Below are 18,637 nucleotides of genomic sequence, written 5' to 3'. Positions count from 1 at the left end.
TGCATTTATGTATAGAATTAAAAAATACTTTCATATATACATATGAAAGTATATTTGTGTGTGTGTGTGTGTGTGTGTGTGTGTATATATATATATAGATATATATATATATAGATATATATATATATCTATATATATATTTATTTATTTATTTATTTTTTTATTCATTTATTTATTTATTTATTTGGGGGGGGGGGGGGGGGGGGGGGTGTTATGAGCTAAGGCTTAAACCATTGATTGTACATAAAAAGAGGCTAAAACAAAGGAGCAAATGAGTGAAGTAGAGAGGGGAGTGGTTGAAGGCTTGACAGTGACGTTTTACGTTGGATCCAGACACCTTCAAGGTATCGTAAATATTGGGATTACGCCCAAACCAGCCTTTGCAATACAATGCAGAAATGGACCCTAATATTTCTTTCAAATAATATATACGCTAATGTTTTTTATGTTGCAATGTTTGTCTAGAAAGGGCCTTTGTATATTTTTGTATATGTCCTTAACTTAATAACTTAAAAGTAACAGTTTGTCTCTTGCCAGTTAAAGGTATTCCCAATGTGTTATAATGTCCGAGTTTTCCGCGGTCCTCGAAAGCAGCACCAGTGTCTCGGCCTTGTGAATTGAGTACGTAGCACAGACGAGCTCGTCCTGCGCTCTAGGCTGCTGATGTTTGTGAGATCGTACCGTAGGTTGTTTATCTGCACTATTTATATTCCTACAAAAATAATAATAATGGAAGGGAATGTTTGCAACATCCAAGTGCTTCTTCGGGCTGCTGAGTTTCTGGAGAGGAGAGAGCGAGGTTAGTATTTAATGTAAACTGTCAGCGCAGAAGGGGTAGTTACTTGTTTATAACAAAAACAATCAACTGCACCGATAAGCCTTTATAGATATACTCGCGAAAATATGATGCTGTGACAGAGTTGTTTGAGATTGTTTAAGATTTATTCGGCATGCTCGACAATGGGGCTACTTTGATCGATCTGCAGCGTTTGACTCAGTGACCTACATATCGGTGGCATCATTGTACTCGAAGGCGCCAATCTGGACGAGTTTGAAAATGAATCCGGGCGGCGCTGAGCGGTCATTACGGTGACCGAAATTTAGGCTGGAAAAGAGCTACAAGTTTCATTCATTTTTTTGCGCGCTATGAATGCTGTATGGGTTGTTTTTTAATTATAAAGCTAGAAACGAGGTTTGATAAAAGCGGCTAGATTGTGGACCATGGCGCCAAACACTGAACATATATATATATATATATATATATATATATATATATATATATATATATATATATATATATATATATATATATATATTTTTTTTTTTTTTTTTTTTTTAAAAAAAGTAACGTCCAGCTCATGACAGCAGGCTGACATTTTGTCTTTATTTACGTCTGAACTCAAATAGCATCCTAAAGCTTCAGGATGCTAAATAAAAACATACATGTAGACATGTTACATATTGAAAAGACTTAATAATTTCTATTATTTACATTGTAGGCGGTGTTTTTGCCCATGATTATTGTCTGACAGCTCTTTTCATGTGCAGAGGCAGAACATGGATATGCTTCACTCCTGCCTCTCAGTCCAGGTCAATCTGATAAAAGAAGCAAACAGAAGAGCAACAGGATATCACCTGGTGGCAATAGGTGAATACATTATGTAACATATAACTGACAAGAGGGTGTGACTGTGTGTGTGTGGGATACTTTCAGTCTTTATAAAGCACCCTGCTGAACATTACACATTGGTATGGATTTCTGTTTCTTTGAATATTTGTGCTAACCACTGTTTATTATTTTTGCTGCAAATGCAGATCAGTTCACAACGAGCTGGAGAAAAACAGGTAACAGGAAACCTTATGCAGCAATAAACAAAATAAAAGTTTGTATATTTCTTTTGATTAAGTTGCTTTGTTTTGTTGCGCTGTGTAGGCGAGCTCAGCTGAGGCACTGTTTGGAGCAGCTGAAGAAGCAGGTCCCTGAGTCATCGGACTCCATGAGGAACACCACTCTCAACCTGCTGAGACAAGCCCAGCTTCACATAAAGGTACACATTTCACATCAAAACACTTCCAAGTTCTGATTCAGGAGTCCCCTTTACGTTGCTTTTGCTGTAATCCTCCCCGTGTCTGCATCACTTTAGAAGCTGCAGGAGCAGGACGAGCGTGCAGAGCAGCTCAAGGGACGCCTGCGCTGGGAGCAGAGAGAGTTGCGGGTTCGACTGGAGCAGCTGCAAAGAGGAACGGAGAGGATGAGGAATAACAGCCAGGGCTCCACCATGTCCTCCGAGAGATCAGACTCTGATAGAGGTAAGCACAGGAGGAGCCTTTCCTCAGCTTTTTATGCCAATAAACTAAATTGCATTGTATTATTTATTTTTTTTGTATTCTAAAATCTTGCAAGAGAGGCTAGATAAATATAAATTGTTGAGATTAATTTTTTTGTTTAATTTCAACTTAAAGTTTCACCTGAGAGTGACTTGCAAGTCATATTTGATCCCTGGTTGGTTTTTTGCTGCAGAGGACGTGGAAGTTGATGTGGAAAGCATCGTGTTTGACTGTGTGGACTCTGACAGACTGAGTATTGTGCACGCCGATGCGGACCACTGTTACTCCAGCTTGGACAAGCCCTGGCTATGACAGCGGTAAACATGCAGTGTTTGCCATGTTAGAGGAAGCGGATAAAACATTCCAAACAAACACAAAAACAAGAAGGACGATGGAGAAAGATGTTACTGTACAACTGAAAACTTTTTGCAGTAGTACTTTTTTGGCATTCCCCTTTTCAACATGACTAAATGCTAAACATGAGCGAAGTGAATCCATTTGCACTGAACAACAGTTTAAATCACTGAGTGGAGAAGGATGTTTGTCCTGCTTTATCATCTGTTTGTTTTGTTTTTTTTACCTAAAGCCATGAGGTGTTAACCTTCTAATGTTCCAAGCATTCATTCTTCTTTGAGGGCTTTTTAATCTCAAACTGGCCTTTTATACTATCTACAGCAGATTTTGCCTTAAGCCAGATTTGGTCACTTATTTTACACAGCTTTTCATTAGCACTAAGTTTGTATTTCAGTAATTTCACGTTTAGCATGCACTTATTAATCTGGGCTGTTTTGTATTACTGTCAGTTATTGTTAAGTTCGGTCTTGTATTTAGCTCTTTTTTTTTTTTTCTTTCTTCTGTTGCACATTACGTCCATGCATTGCACTCGTTTTATCTTGAACATTTTGGGGGGTTTATCCAAAGGAAAACAGTAAACAACAAACTGGTCACATTTGCTCATTGTTGTCTGTTACTCCAATAAGGTTGCATGTTGTTACAGTTTAGTCTGTGATTACCAAGAAAACAATAATGATGTCAAAGTTGAAAATTGTGAGTTTTATTCACTAAAATCAGGTTTATTCATCAATATTAGCTGGTTCCGAAGTGTTAGCCATCAAAGTGTTCCACTTTGTTTGGGCTTTTTATTGTGCAATTATGCATCAAATTTACCAGACAGGCAGTATGTACTTGTAAAGATTATGTCATCAATGCTTTGTTGCAAAGTACAAATTTAGTAACTGAAGGTGCTCTCCCCCATCACTTTCTGTATATGCAAGATGCCTTATTACTTTTTATCTTTTTCTATGCCCAGTAATATCATGTAGCATTTTTGTACTGGTGTAAGCTCTTTTATTCTTTATAAACAAATAAATATTTTCTATATTTATATGTTGTGTTTCTAGTTATTTGGCTTTACAAAAAGGAAAGCTTTTCCATGTCTAAGCCCTTCTTGATGTTAATATCTGACGTCATTCCTTCTGTCGTCATTCATTCATTTTCCAAACCATTTAGTCCAATTTGCAGTGGCGCAGGAGCCGATCTCAGTTATTAGCAGGCGAGAGGGCAAGTGCACCCTGGACAGGCCACCAGCCCACTGGAGGTCCCACACTAAGCATCAACCAACCACTCACATTAATTCCTGCATTGTCTTCAGGTGGTGGGAGGAAGGAATACCCATACAGAACCCATGCATACATGAGAGACGTGCAAAATCCACAGAAAGGCTACTGTCCGAACCTGACACCACAGTATTATGATTAGAAAATGTTCATTTATTCATAAGCTGGTATTCCAACAATAAAGCAATAAACAGTGTTGCATGAATTGCATCGCAAGGCTCATAATTAACATCTACAGCGAGTGCTCGTCCATTTATCTGATGACAACTATACACAGCTCTGACCAGAGTATCCGAGATGCTGAGCACGTATTTCTTGTTGAACTAAGATTGCCAACAAGATGGACCCTTCATCCGCTGATAAACTTCAGCGTAAAGCGACGAGGTAATCACTTTTAGAACAATTTGGGTGAACTGAATTAACAAAGACAACGTAACAGCAGAAAAAGCAACGGAATCACAAAGTCATAATCACATATTTTTAAGTTAATGCAGCTACTGGATTGTGAGGAATAATAAAGATGAGACAAACGGAGGAAAGGATTGAAAAGCAAACAGTGGTGGGCACAGAGGTTGAACAAAGGTTTAAGGAACACTTCCAGTGTTGGCTGTCATCCTTTTCATGGCGCCCTGGGACGTATTCAACCACTTACTTCCAAGATTTCAATGGTAAATACTGAAATGATGTGATGTCAGAGGTACTCGGAGAGATGTGATCAGGGAGACTGGAACCCAGCTCAGGCCTTTTATGGTCCACCCACCATTTCAGTAGAACGCATCCTGACAGAGGTGTTGAACCTTGGCTGGGATCTGTTGGTCTTGACCCAGTGCTCGACTGAACAGCTAGAGGAGGTTAATGTAAATCAGTCCCAGTATCTGTGGCTGCAGAATCATGTAGCTCATCATACGTATTGTTTCTTCTGAGCATGTGAGGCAAGGTCCTTGGCTTTCTCTTTGGCTGCCAGAGCCGTCTCTCTTGCCCGCTCCGTAGCAGTTTCTGCTAAGGTTCTTGAGGGAGTTTCACCTGCACAAACACAAATTATTTTCTTCAAATTGCATAAGGGATGAAGGGTTTCATGCAGTTGAGGAAAATGAGTCATTAAGAAACTTCAACAGTCTGGAAAACACACAGAACTTCTGTGTTGTCATTTTGATTTGGTCATTGGTTTCCAAGCAACAATCAAGGAAAAAAAAACCTTAACAGAGAACTTTTAGCAATTTGATGCATGAAGAGATGAACGCATCATATACGGATTAAACAGATTCTTTATGGTTAACATCTCTAACAAAAAGAAAGAAAACTAAAACATTTACATGCTAAACTGGTTTAACTACATAATTCTAAGTTTAGTTTCGCTGCAGCCAAACAAAGTAGAACTGGAAGCCGTGGAAGGAGACATGATCAAACTGATGAAACTGAATGTAAATGAAAACTCTTCTGCTTTTTGTCACAAGGTTTAAATAAGTTTAACAGAATTACATGATTTCACTCGTTTCAGCACAAAAAACAAAAGTTTCTTCAGCTGAATAAGAAGTTAAGAACAAGGAAAGTTTCTCTGGTTGCCTCACCGACTCAACATCCAAACTTTCCTCTTTATTTCCGTGACACAGCTTTATCCATCATGCGCCTGATCTTTTCTCACCAAACTTCAACTTGATTTCTGACAAGAATTACAACATTTCTTCTAAACATATTCTGTTTTATTAATTCTGCCCCAATTACTTCCCGTTTCTAAACCAATGTTGGATTATTTTAAACGTACATATTCATGAAACTGACAGTAAATAAAAAGACGCGTGGAATAAATAATGAAATAAAAATATACCTTGCATTTTGGCAAGCACATACTCGAAACCTTTCATTGTTTTTGTGACACTTGTCTTGAATCTTGCCAGACCGAATTCCTGGAAAACAAACAGAAAAAATGTCAAGTGAGACAAAAGATTCTTTGTGTATGGATCAGTTTATAACTCGCATCATCACGCAGTCACATCTATCAGAGCGCAGCGACAGTAAAGAACTACTCTCACTTCTCGTCATAAATCATTCAGCAGTTTAAGTCCAGCCTGGCAGACCGCTACAACTGCTCAGCTGTTGCATACTAACATTGTGTATTATGTTACTAATTTTACACAATGAAAGAGAGGTGGGTGAGTTTCCCTTTCACAGACCACACACAACTTTCTCTGGCTTGTTCCACTTTTACTGACCTGAATAGCTCTAGAAAGCCCATAGACATTGGAAGAGATCCAAGCTTCTCTTGTAATCTCCGTCCAGCCGCCATTCTCAGGGTTAATACGGTACTGACATCTCTCCTCCACGGACTGGCACAGAGCATACACAACAAACACAAAACAAGAACACGATGAGACCATGCTTATAATTTCTGTAGCGCGCATGGAAGGAAAAATGAAGGTACCATAAGGCGAGCATGGCTGATGTTCCATGTTAGTGTGGTCATGGTCCTTTTCTGAGGGTCCACAATGGAGTCCTCAATGACGTACGCTGAGCTGGCCATGTGCTTCGGAAGATAGCGCTCCATCCAGCGAGGCGCACGGCTAGTTTTGGTCAACAGGCGTCTGGAAAGGAGGCAGTTGGTTGGGGTCACCTCTCGAAAAATGATATCCTCAGTCAGGACATGGTTGCTGTGGGCAAAGAGAAACAGAAAAGTCGAGACAATCAGTAAAACATGATGAAAATCATTGTTCCTAATCCATAGACTTTTTACCTGCTATAAAAAATAATAATTATGGATTAAGACTGCAACTTCTCTGCAATATAGTTTAAATAAAGTTCTTTAAATTCTGACTAAAGTCGGTAAAATGCCAAAAGTTGGTGATAAAGGGAGTTAATTCATTTTTATTCTTAAGAGTTATAAGCCCTAACCAAATGTCAGCTGATGCTAACAAAACTTTATGCACTTATCCACCTAAGTATTATCACAGATGCTGGCTTTTTAACACGTGTCATCATATTAAGCTGGATCAACGTGTTGTTTTGTAACTCGGAACTGTAAACACAAAGTCCAAAACTAATGCCAAATATTTTATTCTTAATGCATGGAGTGGTTTTCTCACTTTCCCTCAGCTGATTTTTTTTACAGGAGTTCAGGCCCAGAAAAGACCAGTTCTGCAAATGCTTCAAAATCCTGAACCCTGGGTCTGCTCTGTTCAGGGTGGTCCTCACTGTCTATATGCATAAAAATGTTAGCTAAATAAATTGACTAACATACCGAAAATAAAATTACTTAAAATTCAATACACTGTCTCAGCTCAAAAGTTATATATTTTCCCCAAGTATTTCATTTATGCATTGCAATTCATATCATCATTTTTTTTAGAAACATTACATAAACATAAACTGCAGCTGTACATTTGCAAAGTGTCAAAAGAAAGCATGCAAATGTTAAGAAATGATCCAAGCTTCTTATAGCACACGGTTTAAAAAAAAAAAAAAAAACATGAAGCAAAGGAAATTATGGATATATCTGTATGAAGAAACTCTGTAATCTCTTTGGCCTTACCTGAAAGGATTGGGATATCGTTGCCAAAAAGCAATGCAAACTTGGTCCCAGGTGCTTTTTAGCAAACCTGCGCAGCAAAAATACTTTACCATTGTTCCACTAATTTACCCTGGCAGTTTCCTGTGGAGATACGGAACAAAGACGTATTGATTTGCCTGCATGACGAAAATGTTTTCAAGGTAAAGCAACGCAGGAACTGTATTGACCACTGTAGCAGATATACAGTTCTGCTCATATGTATTCATACCCTTTCATTAAAGAAGGAAAAAAACAGCTGCCTGTAAAATAAGGTGAAATTGACTAAAGTAATAATAAACAAAAATTTTAAGAAAATCATTACATTATTTTCTAACTCTGGCTCAATAGAATATTTTTTTTTAAAAAGCAAATAAGATAATTTATTACATATTACATCACTCATAAACTAATATTTTGTTGAACAATCTTTTAATGTCTCCGCCACAGTCAGGTATTTTCTGTTCCTCTCAGTCAGACTTCTGCACCTGTTTACAGGTTATGTCCCACTGTTCAACAGAAAAATTATCTAATTTGTCCAGGACCAATTTGTTTGTTGGTTTTTTTTTTTTTTTTTTTTTTTCGTCTTTCAACTCAATTAAATGAAAAACAGCGTCTTATCCTACTAAATTATATTTTTGCAAATTTCTAGTTTTTGTTCTCTTTTTTAAGTCTCCAGTTATTTGAGTGACTGTTGTAAATTCAGCCTTTTCTTTCAAGAAAGGGTATGAATACATATGAGCACAACAGTTTTTTAAAAAAAACAAACAAAAAACGATCGATTTTTACGTTGTCCTACGTGTCACACAAAGTACAAAACATGCCACGAATGAACAAAAACATCCTAATGCGATTTTATGTTTATATAAATCAAACGTAGCGGTTCACTCCATTTACACGAATCTTTTTAGCTTATTTTTTATGAAGCGAAGTCAAATAAATATGATTATCAGTTTATATAAATGTCAACAGTCCGTTTTATCGTTGCAACTATGAGTTGAAATTGCCTCAAATATTTAGAAGCTGACATGAGATAAACAGACTGGATTTGTCACGTACACGTTTCCCTTAGCTTCCTGGTTAGCATGAAGTAGCCTAGCATGATGCTAATCTCGTGAATGAATGGCACACGTCGCGCTGAAAAATGTCACTAAGCGAGATTTGTAAATATACATTTCAAGATAATTCTGAGGCAAATGTGGTTTACCTGCAAGGCAACACTTTTTCAAATTGTGAGAATTAACATTTCATGCTCCTGAGGGGATTAACTTCATCATGAAGACATGTCAAGCGTGACTGTGGCGAGAGGGTGAAGGTCAAACATCAACGACACATCCGGTTGGTGGTGCGGCTGTGAATCCCTCTCTGAACACTAGAGGGCAGCAGAGTACCGTGCAAACTCGCTGAACTTCAGCGTATCTTCTGAAGAACTTCAGGGTATCTTCTACTGTTTTTAAATGTTTAAACAACTTCAAGAGGGGATCTGTGAGCCATTGAAAATGCGATGGCCAGACCATAAACATTTAATTTTGAGCCCACAATGCAGAAACCAATTGTTAAAATATTATTGTGAATTTGACACAGAGTGCGACTTCTGAGAGGAGGGATTTAGGCAAAATCCTCACACATCCGCTGTGATGCCTAATAGGTCTGACACCATGGCTCTAAGCTTAATGTTGCTTTGCTGGCAGCTTTGATTAAAGCTTAGTGCTTCCATCATAATCTACAGTACATAAAGGAGCATATGCCCAAACCAGGAAATGAGAAATGTGGATGTCAAAAGCCAGCAATACATGCAATTTTTTTGTTTGTTTTTTGCTGCAATATTAATTATTGCAGCAACCCCCCCCCCTTTTTTTTTTTTTCTTTTATTAATTAAAAATGCACAGATTGGTCTTCCTTCTGTTAGTTTAAAAGATTTATCCTTTCTGCATACCGAAGGTACATCCAGGATGTGTGTGCTGGAGCACTGAAGTACTGTAAATCCCCAAAAGAACTGAGTCAGGGTTTGGTGCTGCTAAAGACGTTATATTCCATATTACTATACACTCAGAGGGCTCTGGAATTTGCTCAACAAACACAAGCCAAGATTGGTTTATTTGACATAGAGGCACAAATAATCATTTCTCATAATGTACAAATCAGGTGTGGGGTTTGTGTATACAGTCAAGGCTCAGTATATGTGTCCACAGGGTCTGTGGTTGATTAATGTCTCTGTATTCGTTAAAGACCATCAACAAAGGACACTTCAGAAGCAGCTTAATGAACACTGAATTGCCCATTCTTTTCACAACTCCTCAAATCAGCTTCTATAATGAAGATATCAGTGCATTCCTCCTTCTTCACACAGGACACTGGTTTATAAATCCCATTCCTCTGGAAACAGTCCCGCTGGTCCATCTAATCAGGAACAGCTGGTTGCCAGGTGAAGACAATTAACTTCCTGTTTGGATGGAAAATTGGTGATAGCCCCCCCTTTTAATTCTGGGACAAGGATTTATGTTTCTCAGCTAAAACACTGTCATTAATCCAAGGCACAGGATTAATTAAATGAGAATAATCCACATGTTTAGAGCAGCCAATAGTGTGAAAATGTGAAAATTTCTGCTCTTACTGTCACAATATTACTGTCTTCCCTCAAGTAAGTATATTAAGTTGGATATTACTTACCAACAAGAATTCAGCCATTTACAGGAGAGCACAGTATATATTAGTTCCAAGTTAAATAACACTTATGTAAACATCTTTAAACACATATCTGGATAGTTTTGACATGTATTTCACCAGTAACATTCACAAAGGAAAGAAGGGCCTACATATAGCAATTTTGCATGCAAGGTTTTTTAGGCCCTCTTCAGTGACATAAAAACTCAAGCTCAGTCCGTTCAAGTTAAAAGGCTACTTCTGAACCACACGCTCTGCAAAACAGAGGTGGGCTTAATGTGCTCATGTTCTCCTGCCCTTCTGTTTTGTGCATATCTCACACAGCTGTGGGAGGGTGTCCCCCGTTACGACCATTCAGAGTTTGCTTTCGTATGGAGCGCGTCCTGAACGAGCCCTCCGGATGGAAAGAATCAGGCTTGTCCTCGCAACGAAACACCATGAGGAAGCCGTTCCTGTAGTTCTTATTCATCCACCCATACAGGAAGGGGTTGGTAAAAGTTGAACACATAGCCACGATATGGAAAACTGTGTATATGAGTTTATACTCCTTGAATCTGAGTACCAGATCCAAATCGCTGGCCAGCTGGAACATGTGAAAAGGCAGCCAACAGGTGGCAAACACCACCACCACCAATGCCAGCATCTTTGTGGTCTTTTTCCGTCGATTGATGCTGTCGTTGCGGCTGGAGGGGCTGACATGATTCTTCAGTTTGACCCATATGCATATGTAAGCATAACTGATTATGGCTAAGGGAATAATGTACTGGAGGAGAAGCATTAAGAGGCTGTAGAGGACTCCATCCCTGTTGGTCCCGTTAGGCCACTTCTCAGAACAGACAGCAATGTGCAGGTTGATTGAGGAGATCTCTTCAGTGCGGTACTCTCTAAAGATAGCCAAGGGTGCTGCCAAGACAGCAGAAATAGTCCAGGTGAATACCATGATGAGGAGGCTGGAGTGCCAAGTCAGACGCCGACCCAGGTGGAAGACGATGCAGCGGTACCGCTCCAGAGCTATGACGGTCAGCGTCAGGATAGACACATGCACACTCAGGGCCTGGGCAAAAGGTACCATGTGGCACAACACAGCCCCAAACTTCCACTCGTCCAGCAGAGTGTAAACCAATGTGAAGGGCAGGCAGAGAGTGTTCACAAGAAGGTCTGCTAGGGCCAAATTAGCAATGAAAAAGTTGGTCACTGTCCGCATCTTTCTGTAGCGAATAATCATGTAGATAACAAGCGAATTGCCCAGCAGCCCCAGCAGGATAATGAAGGAATAGGCTGTGATCAAGGTGATCTGGACTCCAAGGTGCTTGGTGATGTCTTTGTGGAAACCAGGTGGGTGTAAACCCAAGCTGTCGTTAAACAGAAAGGAGGGGTCGGTTTCATCAGCCTCCTCCTCTCCCGTGCTGTTGGACATGTCTGGTGGGCTCATTTTACTGGAAAATCCTGGATATCCAGACTGTGCCGATACCTGAGTAAAGAAAAGACAAAAGAGAATAGATGTTTGAGAAAAGTTAAGCACAATATCACTTTAATCAGTGACAAAAAATTACATTTAAAACTTGTTTTTTTCTCATTTTACTCTCAAATTTATAACTCCCAAAGGATGTGATCTGGATTTTCTGTCAGTGAAAACACTGTGTGATACACACCAGTGACTTGCGTAACCAGAATAGATTTAAAACACTGAAATATACCTATCCTGTTCTAAGAAGCAGCCTCCACTGGTAGTACTGAGTGCAGTCAAAGAGAACATGATGATTAAATACTGCCGAGTAGCCCACCCTGGAGGTATCACTGCTAGAAGTGTGAACCTTGATCTCTTTGGCCATGAATTAGAGGTTTGTCCTTCTCTTCTCCAGGTGTGTTACACCTTCCATTTAGTCCCTCTATTACATGCAACAATACCCTTTATTAGTTTTTAAAATGATTTCCAGAACACTCCTGCCTATGTGAAAAACCAAGCTGCAGTCAAACTTTGTTTTCACTTTATTCCTTTCTCTGCTCAAACGTCAGCTAAACCAAACCTTTAAATCCCATAAATAACATGTAATCATTCATCAAGCAGCAGTACAGCTTGCATTGCAGATGTCACATTGGTATAAAAGCTTTCTGGTATTTAACTCACGAGTGCAGAAACAGTGCAATCAAGAAGATAAGAACCTTCTTTGATCGATGAAGTCAAATTATTATAATAACTGCTCGATTACTGCATTGAAGAGTCGTGTGTCCTGAAGAGAACAGAAAATGAAATCCAGGTGCGTGACAGTGAGAGATAACATCTGACAGAAAATTAGCTGTCTTTGCACAGGAGTGTTCCACACTCAACCAAAATCAGACCACGTTTTTGCTTCAAGCTATTTATATTGAAATATCTGTAACTGTGCATGTAAATGTTCTGCTTGTTTACAGCATGCAGTCTTTTTTTCTTCTTCTTCTTCTTCATGAGCACCTGTGCCATTGTTAAAACTGAAGGAAAATTATGGTGGAAGCAATAAGTGGGATTCAGCCAGTTCAAAGCTGGATCATTAGAGCTGCAGGCTGGTCATGTACACAGGCTGCAACTATGGGCTCCAGCATAAAATAAAGAAAAAGTAGTCACTTTCTTGTCATTTTTGTCCACTTAAACAGATATGACTGCTGCTGAATATTGACTGTGCATGTGTAGAAAAAAATCCTGCCACAGTTAGGTAACAGCATCATATCCCTATGATACTGATGTATTTCTTTGTTATTTATTATAAGATCAGGGGGATGCACTTAAAAATTGAAAGCACTCTGGATTAAGGAAACATACATGCAAAAAAGGGGAGACTTTTAATTACATTTCTCTTTGCAGACCTGAATTGACTCAACACATTCCAGTGGCTAACACTCAATTATTGAAGTTTTCTTTCTGGGAGAGAGATCTTCCTTTAACCAGGACACAATTTAGTGAGACACAACCTCTTTGGTGACAGACATTCTGGTTGCTCTGGGGATTCAGCCTACAAAACTATCAGGACTGTCTGGCAGGGCTTATTTCCACAATCTTGCCCACATGTTGCTCCAGGATTTGAAAAAGAGACAGATTTATTTTATATCCTGCCTGAGCAGTATTGTAAATACATTTATAGTCTTTTCAGCTGATTTATATGAATAATAATGATGATAAAGGTTGATATATGTGTGAGCACATTCTTGATCCCGTGTGATCTCATGGAAAAAAAAAATCACCAAACATCATTGGGCCCCTGCATGAGTTAAAAAACACACAGACACACACAAAACATCATATGACATGAAGGCACAAATCCAGGGCCACACAAATCCCATAGGAGCCACTGAAAATGTGGCTATGACCACTGAAGCGTTGCAGTTCCAGTAACCTCGAAAGCATGCACGCCCTGTCTGAACCCTCTGTCACCAGCGCGCACAGCTGCACAGCAGAATGACTCCACAGCGCATTAGCAATGTGTCAAAAAGCAACATTTTTTCAGATCACATTTGTCTTATGTCACAAAGTCATAACAGCATACACCTGCTGGAGAAAGAATCCACTCTAACTGGATTCTAGCAAAGAAGTGTCGTCAGATTTTAATGAGGCAATTCACTGCTAATCAACTATGCATTGATGCGTAATTTGTGAACATTTAATTAACTTATTCAGTGGTGTGCATTCAAACATCTCCAACTAAGCTCTCAAAGCTTATTCAACAGACCAGACAGGTGCAAAACGTTTGCTTTAAAGACATGCTATTTGGATACCTGATCATCCTACCTTTCAAATCCCTTTTCATATCCAAATTACGCACATGTAACAGTTCCAATAACTACAGGTTGCGCCGTTGCCCAAAAACACAGACATTCATTTTTTTGCACCTCTAGGTTACATTTTGTAATAAAACTAGCCTCCTTCTGACTATTAAAAGTCTGCAAGAACGTCATGCCCATATCAATGGACTCACCTTTCCCCTTATATCTCCTTTGGAAAGCGAGTCTTCATTCGAGACTGGTATGAAACAAGTGGCGAAAAACCTGAAGCTCCTCCCAAGCTGTGGTGCGCATCTTGTGCCTCCACAGTGTGTTCCCGACTCCGATCAACCGGATTCAGTGTGAGCCGCGTCCACATCTGTGCAGGAGACCGTCACTGAGACGTGCGCAAGGACTGCGCCTTGAAAATGGCATTTGGAAAGTGAGGCATCTGTATCATTTCTCATAGTCTATGTAGTTTAATATCAGAAAATGCAGCTTAAATAGCCAGAGTGGACGTCACGTCTGCAGTTTCATCATGTATTACAACCTTTTACCACTTTGTTCCTTATAGCTCAGTATTTCTTCCTTTTGTCCTCGTGTGCAGTATTGAATGAACTTTGGAACAATTCAGGGTTGTAAAGCGAATCCTCGTGTTTTGTTTTTTTTTTTGTTTTGTTTTTTTGTTGTTTTTGATTTTAGTCTGACTGTCCTCACCACTGTCCTGTTCTGCCCTCAGATGAGCACTTTAAAGTGCTCATTTCACAATTTCTTGTCCTGTAAGTAATATATGTTAACTGCATAAAACCACTGCCAGATTAAAAAGATTTGGCTCTAAAATAATAGTAAAAATAGTAAAGAAAAAAAAAAGAAAGAAAAAAAAAGGGAAAAAAAAGGAAAAAAACAACTTATGAGTTTATTTCAGCAGCTCATAACCAAAATTATTATTATTATTTATTATTATTATTTATTATCATTATTATTATTATTATTATTATTATTATTATTAGTAGTAGTAGTAGTAGTAGTAGTAGTAGTAGTAGTAGTATTAATTTATTCTTATTTTAAAATTTGCTTACAGTTATTTTTTATCTTGAGCAGGTATACACACTCATGCTATGAAATAAAGTTTTTAGAAATTACTTAGATACGATGATTATTTCATTGTTTGTTTGGGGGTTTTTTGTTGTTTTTTTTGTCCTTGTTGTTTTTAAAGGATTTTGAATAAATGAAGTTACATAACTGGATGTTTGGAGCCATTTTGTCATGAGAAGTTTAAAGATTTTTGAAAAAGAAAAAAAAGACAATTTTGAAGATTAGTTTCCGAGGTTATCAAATGTTAAAAATAAAAGACACCTATTTTGCATGTGCAAGTTCAAAACAAGCCATCTCCAAGGAAGTAAACATGTGAATAAGACAAGTAAGTAACCCTGAAATAAGTGGGAATTAGCGTCTTGAAAAACATCAAATTATGATATATTAGAATTGACCGTAGGCTACTTGTAGATGGTGTTTACCTTAATAGATAGAAAAACATTTTAACTATCTTCTGCACAAGGTTAAATTGAACAGTTTGTATCCTTTGAGACTATTTTCTGTATTTCCCCAGAGCTGATTAGAGTTGCTCAAGTCTATTGTTCACACAGCACCACTTATGACATCTTTGGATCTTCTCACCTTGTGTCTCAGTAGTGGGGATTAACCTTATCGATCGATTTGGGAAAGTTGCCACCAGGCTTCCGTCTATTCTTCCGATAATGAGAACCACCCTGAGGCCTGTACCTGCAACGGCTCACTCAGCAGTCAAGACGGAGAGTTCTTGTAGGTTGTGGAAAGTCAGGGGGAGATTATCCTGCGTGGCACTGCGGAAAAGTTCTGATTAGTACCAGTTTGCCATCTTTTCTCTTTCATTAAATTGAATTTGGAGCAACTGTTGAGTTGCAGACACTGTAAGTGTAATCTCTTCAGACTTTCTACATAAATCCTCTGAAGAAGGTCATTATATTTCAACATTTAATCTGAAATTTGGTGAAAAAATGTTTTAAATAGCCTACAGTATATAAAAATATTTAGCTTAGTCTTTTACGTTACGTTGAAGGAAATGACACATGATCGGTATCTACAAGTGGCAAAGTGAGGTAAAACTCACTTTTTGGTATCAAAAGTAATACCGTAGCAGCAATACCAGCAGCTTAATGCTTCCAGTCACAGTTGATCAGTCTTGCACATCAGTTAGTGGAATTTTACCAGTCCCTCTCTAGACAGCCCAGTCTCACAAAGAACTGGGGAATAGTAATGTTTCAAACATCCACACATCCAATACCAAGTAGTTTCACCATGCTGGCTTAACATTTTGAGATGACAACATTTTTGAGAATAGTTCTGTGTTGTGTTTGTCACAAATGACAACTGTGACTACTGTGTATTAAACTCTCGTAGCCCAAGGCAATGTGCGTCCTTGTACAAGTTTTATAACCCTGAATGAGTGTTTTTGAACATCTAAACCTTATATTATACTTTTAACTCCATAACAGTTTAAATGGGATGAAGATAGAAATGCAAGTAATCACATAATCAGAAAAGTAAAAAGACAGTGGAACAGAAACAAATACTTAAACCAGGGGGTTTCATGCCACCTGCTAACTCAATTTTGTCAAGAGGATTTTGTGGCTGATTGTAGCTATAATTGAAAGTGTCATTATACCGCTGTGTTCATTAGTTCATTTTACCGTGGTAAACTTTTACTGTGTGCTTTTAAGTTTTGTATTTAATTATTTTCAATTATTTTGGCTTTTTTTTTTTATTTTGTGCACAGCAATTTTGTTAGCCTTTTTGAGACCAAGGTAAGGATGTAAACTTGGGCCTTGAAAAATATCACTGAATTAAGTTTTCATTTGGTCGGTAAACCATGTCTTGCCAAGCTCATCTAACCTGTTCTTCTGGGACAAGACAGAAACACCAGCATGCATACTGGGCCAAGGAAAAGGCAATATAGGGCACATTCTTAGTAGAGTCCATTGACACAATCAACCTGAGAAAACACCTCCAACCATTAAGGAGTCTAATTAAAATAACTTTATTTGAGGAACCCCAAAATACTTAACTGAAATCTTGGAGATTATTACATCCTTTGTTGTTGGTGTGATCCTAGCGGGTTGAGCTCTCGTAGGCAGGGTATTGACAGTCTGAATTCTCCTTTGCTTTTAATTTAATCTATGATCCTTTAGCCTGATTATCATCGATGACTGTTTCTTCTGAGGGCCTAACAAATTCATTTCTACATCTGCTAAGATTTGACATTTGTAAATCTTCATTCTTCATGTTCTCTACTCTCTATTGCTTTTTGTCATAATGAAGCACTTGAGTCTGACATCACATTCACATTAATACCAGATCCCCAAGGTTCAGATTATTTGCCTTTAACATGTTTGTTTTATTGATGGGTTTTTTTCCCGCCATATGCAAACAACAAAGTATGTTTTTTTATTTCATTTGTTTGGTTTGATTTTCTTCATGTACTCTCTGCACATAAAAGTGATGACAGTGGTTTCCTTACGACACAAGGGATTCGGTTTGTGTGCATCTGGCAGAACTTATGTGTAGGCTTTGAGAGTTGTTAAATGTTGAATCAGAGGACAAAGAACTCAGTTTCCCAACTCCTTTATCTTGCTGTTTCCACTCCTCATTCACATTTTGCTTTCAGAAGTGGAGAGTCTGTAATGCAGATCCCATTACAGCTTTTAACTTTTTGATGATTGCGTGTATTGATTCTAAGGGATGGGTGATCTGTGAAGTTTGCAAATTGAACGCTTGAGGTAAACATTTGTGTGGGAAGTTCCAGGGCTCAGAGGGAACTTCTTTTCAACTCTAATACTTGGTCGATTGTGTCTTGGGGGCAGAAAAAAAAAAGAAATCCTGTGTTTCTCTTTCCTTCTTCTCTCATTGTCCCATTAGGCTTTTGTATAATGGCCACGTTCACTGTGGGCAGTGGATGCCATTGAAGACATTCAACCATCTCTTCACACGTCTGTTGTAGGAATTAGCATTATCTATAGAGCCTGTCTGATGACACTGATAGAAAAAAGAAAAAAAAATCTTGTGACCACGTATTCCTAATGTATGGATTATTATTCACTGCACATATTGTTTTAGTTTTAGGTTCCTCTTTTTTAATTGTGCTCTTTTGAGTTGTGGGGGTGTTTTGTTGTTAAACTATTCAGCAAGACGAACCCAATAAGCTGTGTTAAAATGTTATTATTAATCTCAACATTATCAGAATAAAATTAAACTAGAAGCACTCAAAGAGTGAAGATCCTTGGTAGGCCATAGGGTCACCCACCATAGAAAAAACCCTGAAAACCCAACAGCCCACTCTGTTAACAACCCCATGTATACTTATACATGTTATGTATACTACAAACTAATATCACTACCTATTTTCATAATCAGGGTAGACACTACATCTTTTATTAAGAATCTTTGAACTGGAAGCAAACCCTTAGACATGAAGATTAGGCAAATGGTTATAATAGTGTTGAAGTTATTGAAGATATTCACATTTTTTCTGATGGCGACAATCTGGGTTAGCTGTTTCTGTATTTAACATCTACTATTATGTCATTTCTTATGTCAAATTTTTAGCCAGTAATTCTGGGCATTATCTGTTGACCAACTCCTTATTCCATTTCTGCCATGTCCAGGAATTTTAATAAAAAATAACAGACAGGTGGACAAACACACAAAAGCTGAAAAAACACAA

At 38.3% G+C, this 18,637-nt stretch overlaps 3 protein-coding genes across 3 annotated transcripts; 1 reads left to right on the top strand and 2 right to left on the bottom strand.

Moving 5' to 3' along the window:
• Positions 1 to 671: 671 nt before the first annotated feature.
• On the top strand, positions 672 to 3,603 carry mxd3 (MAX dimerization protein 3). The gene is made up of 6 exons (XM_079250546.1): positions 672 to 799; positions 1,549 to 1,648; positions 1,816 to 1,845; positions 1,934 to 2,048; positions 2,145 to 2,310; positions 2,522 to 3,603. The coding sequence occupies exons 1-6, from the start codon at positions 730 to 732 to the stop codon at positions 2,638 to 2,640; spliced, it is 600 nt and encodes a 199-aa protein (XP_079106672.1). The 5' UTR covers positions 672 to 729; the 3' UTR covers positions 2,641 to 3,603.
• Positions 3,604 to 4,113: 510 nt separating this feature from the next.
• On the bottom strand, positions 4,114 to 8,775 carry prelid1a (PRELI domain containing 1a). The gene is made up of 6 exons (XM_079249946.1): positions 8,690 to 8,775; positions 7,468 to 7,587; positions 6,364 to 6,589; positions 6,155 to 6,268; positions 5,770 to 5,848; positions 4,114 to 4,967 (listed from the first exon to the last, which is right to left on the bottom strand). The coding sequence occupies exons 2-6, from the start codon at positions 7,557 to 7,559 to the stop codon at positions 4,846 to 4,848; spliced, it is 633 nt and encodes a 210-aa protein (XP_079106072.1). The 5' UTR covers positions 7,560 to 7,587; positions 8,690 to 8,775; the 3' UTR covers positions 4,114 to 4,845.
• Positions 8,776 to 10,462: 1,687 nt separating this feature from the next.
• On the bottom strand, positions 10,463 to 11,581 carry npy7r (neuropeptide Y receptor Y7; the record flags this gene model as incomplete). Its single annotated transcript, XM_079249655.1, has 1 exon — positions 10,463 to 11,581. The coding sequence occupies exon 1, from the start codon at positions 11,576 to 11,578 to the stop codon at positions 10,463 to 10,465; it is 1,116 nt and encodes a 371-aa protein (XP_079105781.1). The 5' UTR covers positions 11,579 to 11,581.
• Positions 11,582 to 18,637: the final 7,056 nt, after the last annotated feature.

The sequence above is a fragment of the Telmatherina bonti genome, assembly GCF_933228915.1.
Source record: "Telmatherina bonti genome assembly, chromosome: 12".
Taxonomy (NCBI): Eukaryota; Metazoa; Chordata; class Actinopteri; order Atheriniformes; family Telmatherinidae; genus Telmatherina; species Telmatherina bonti.
The sequence above is the reverse complement of the archived record's forward strand: the minus strand, read 5'-3'. Positions and strand labels throughout refer to the sequence as shown.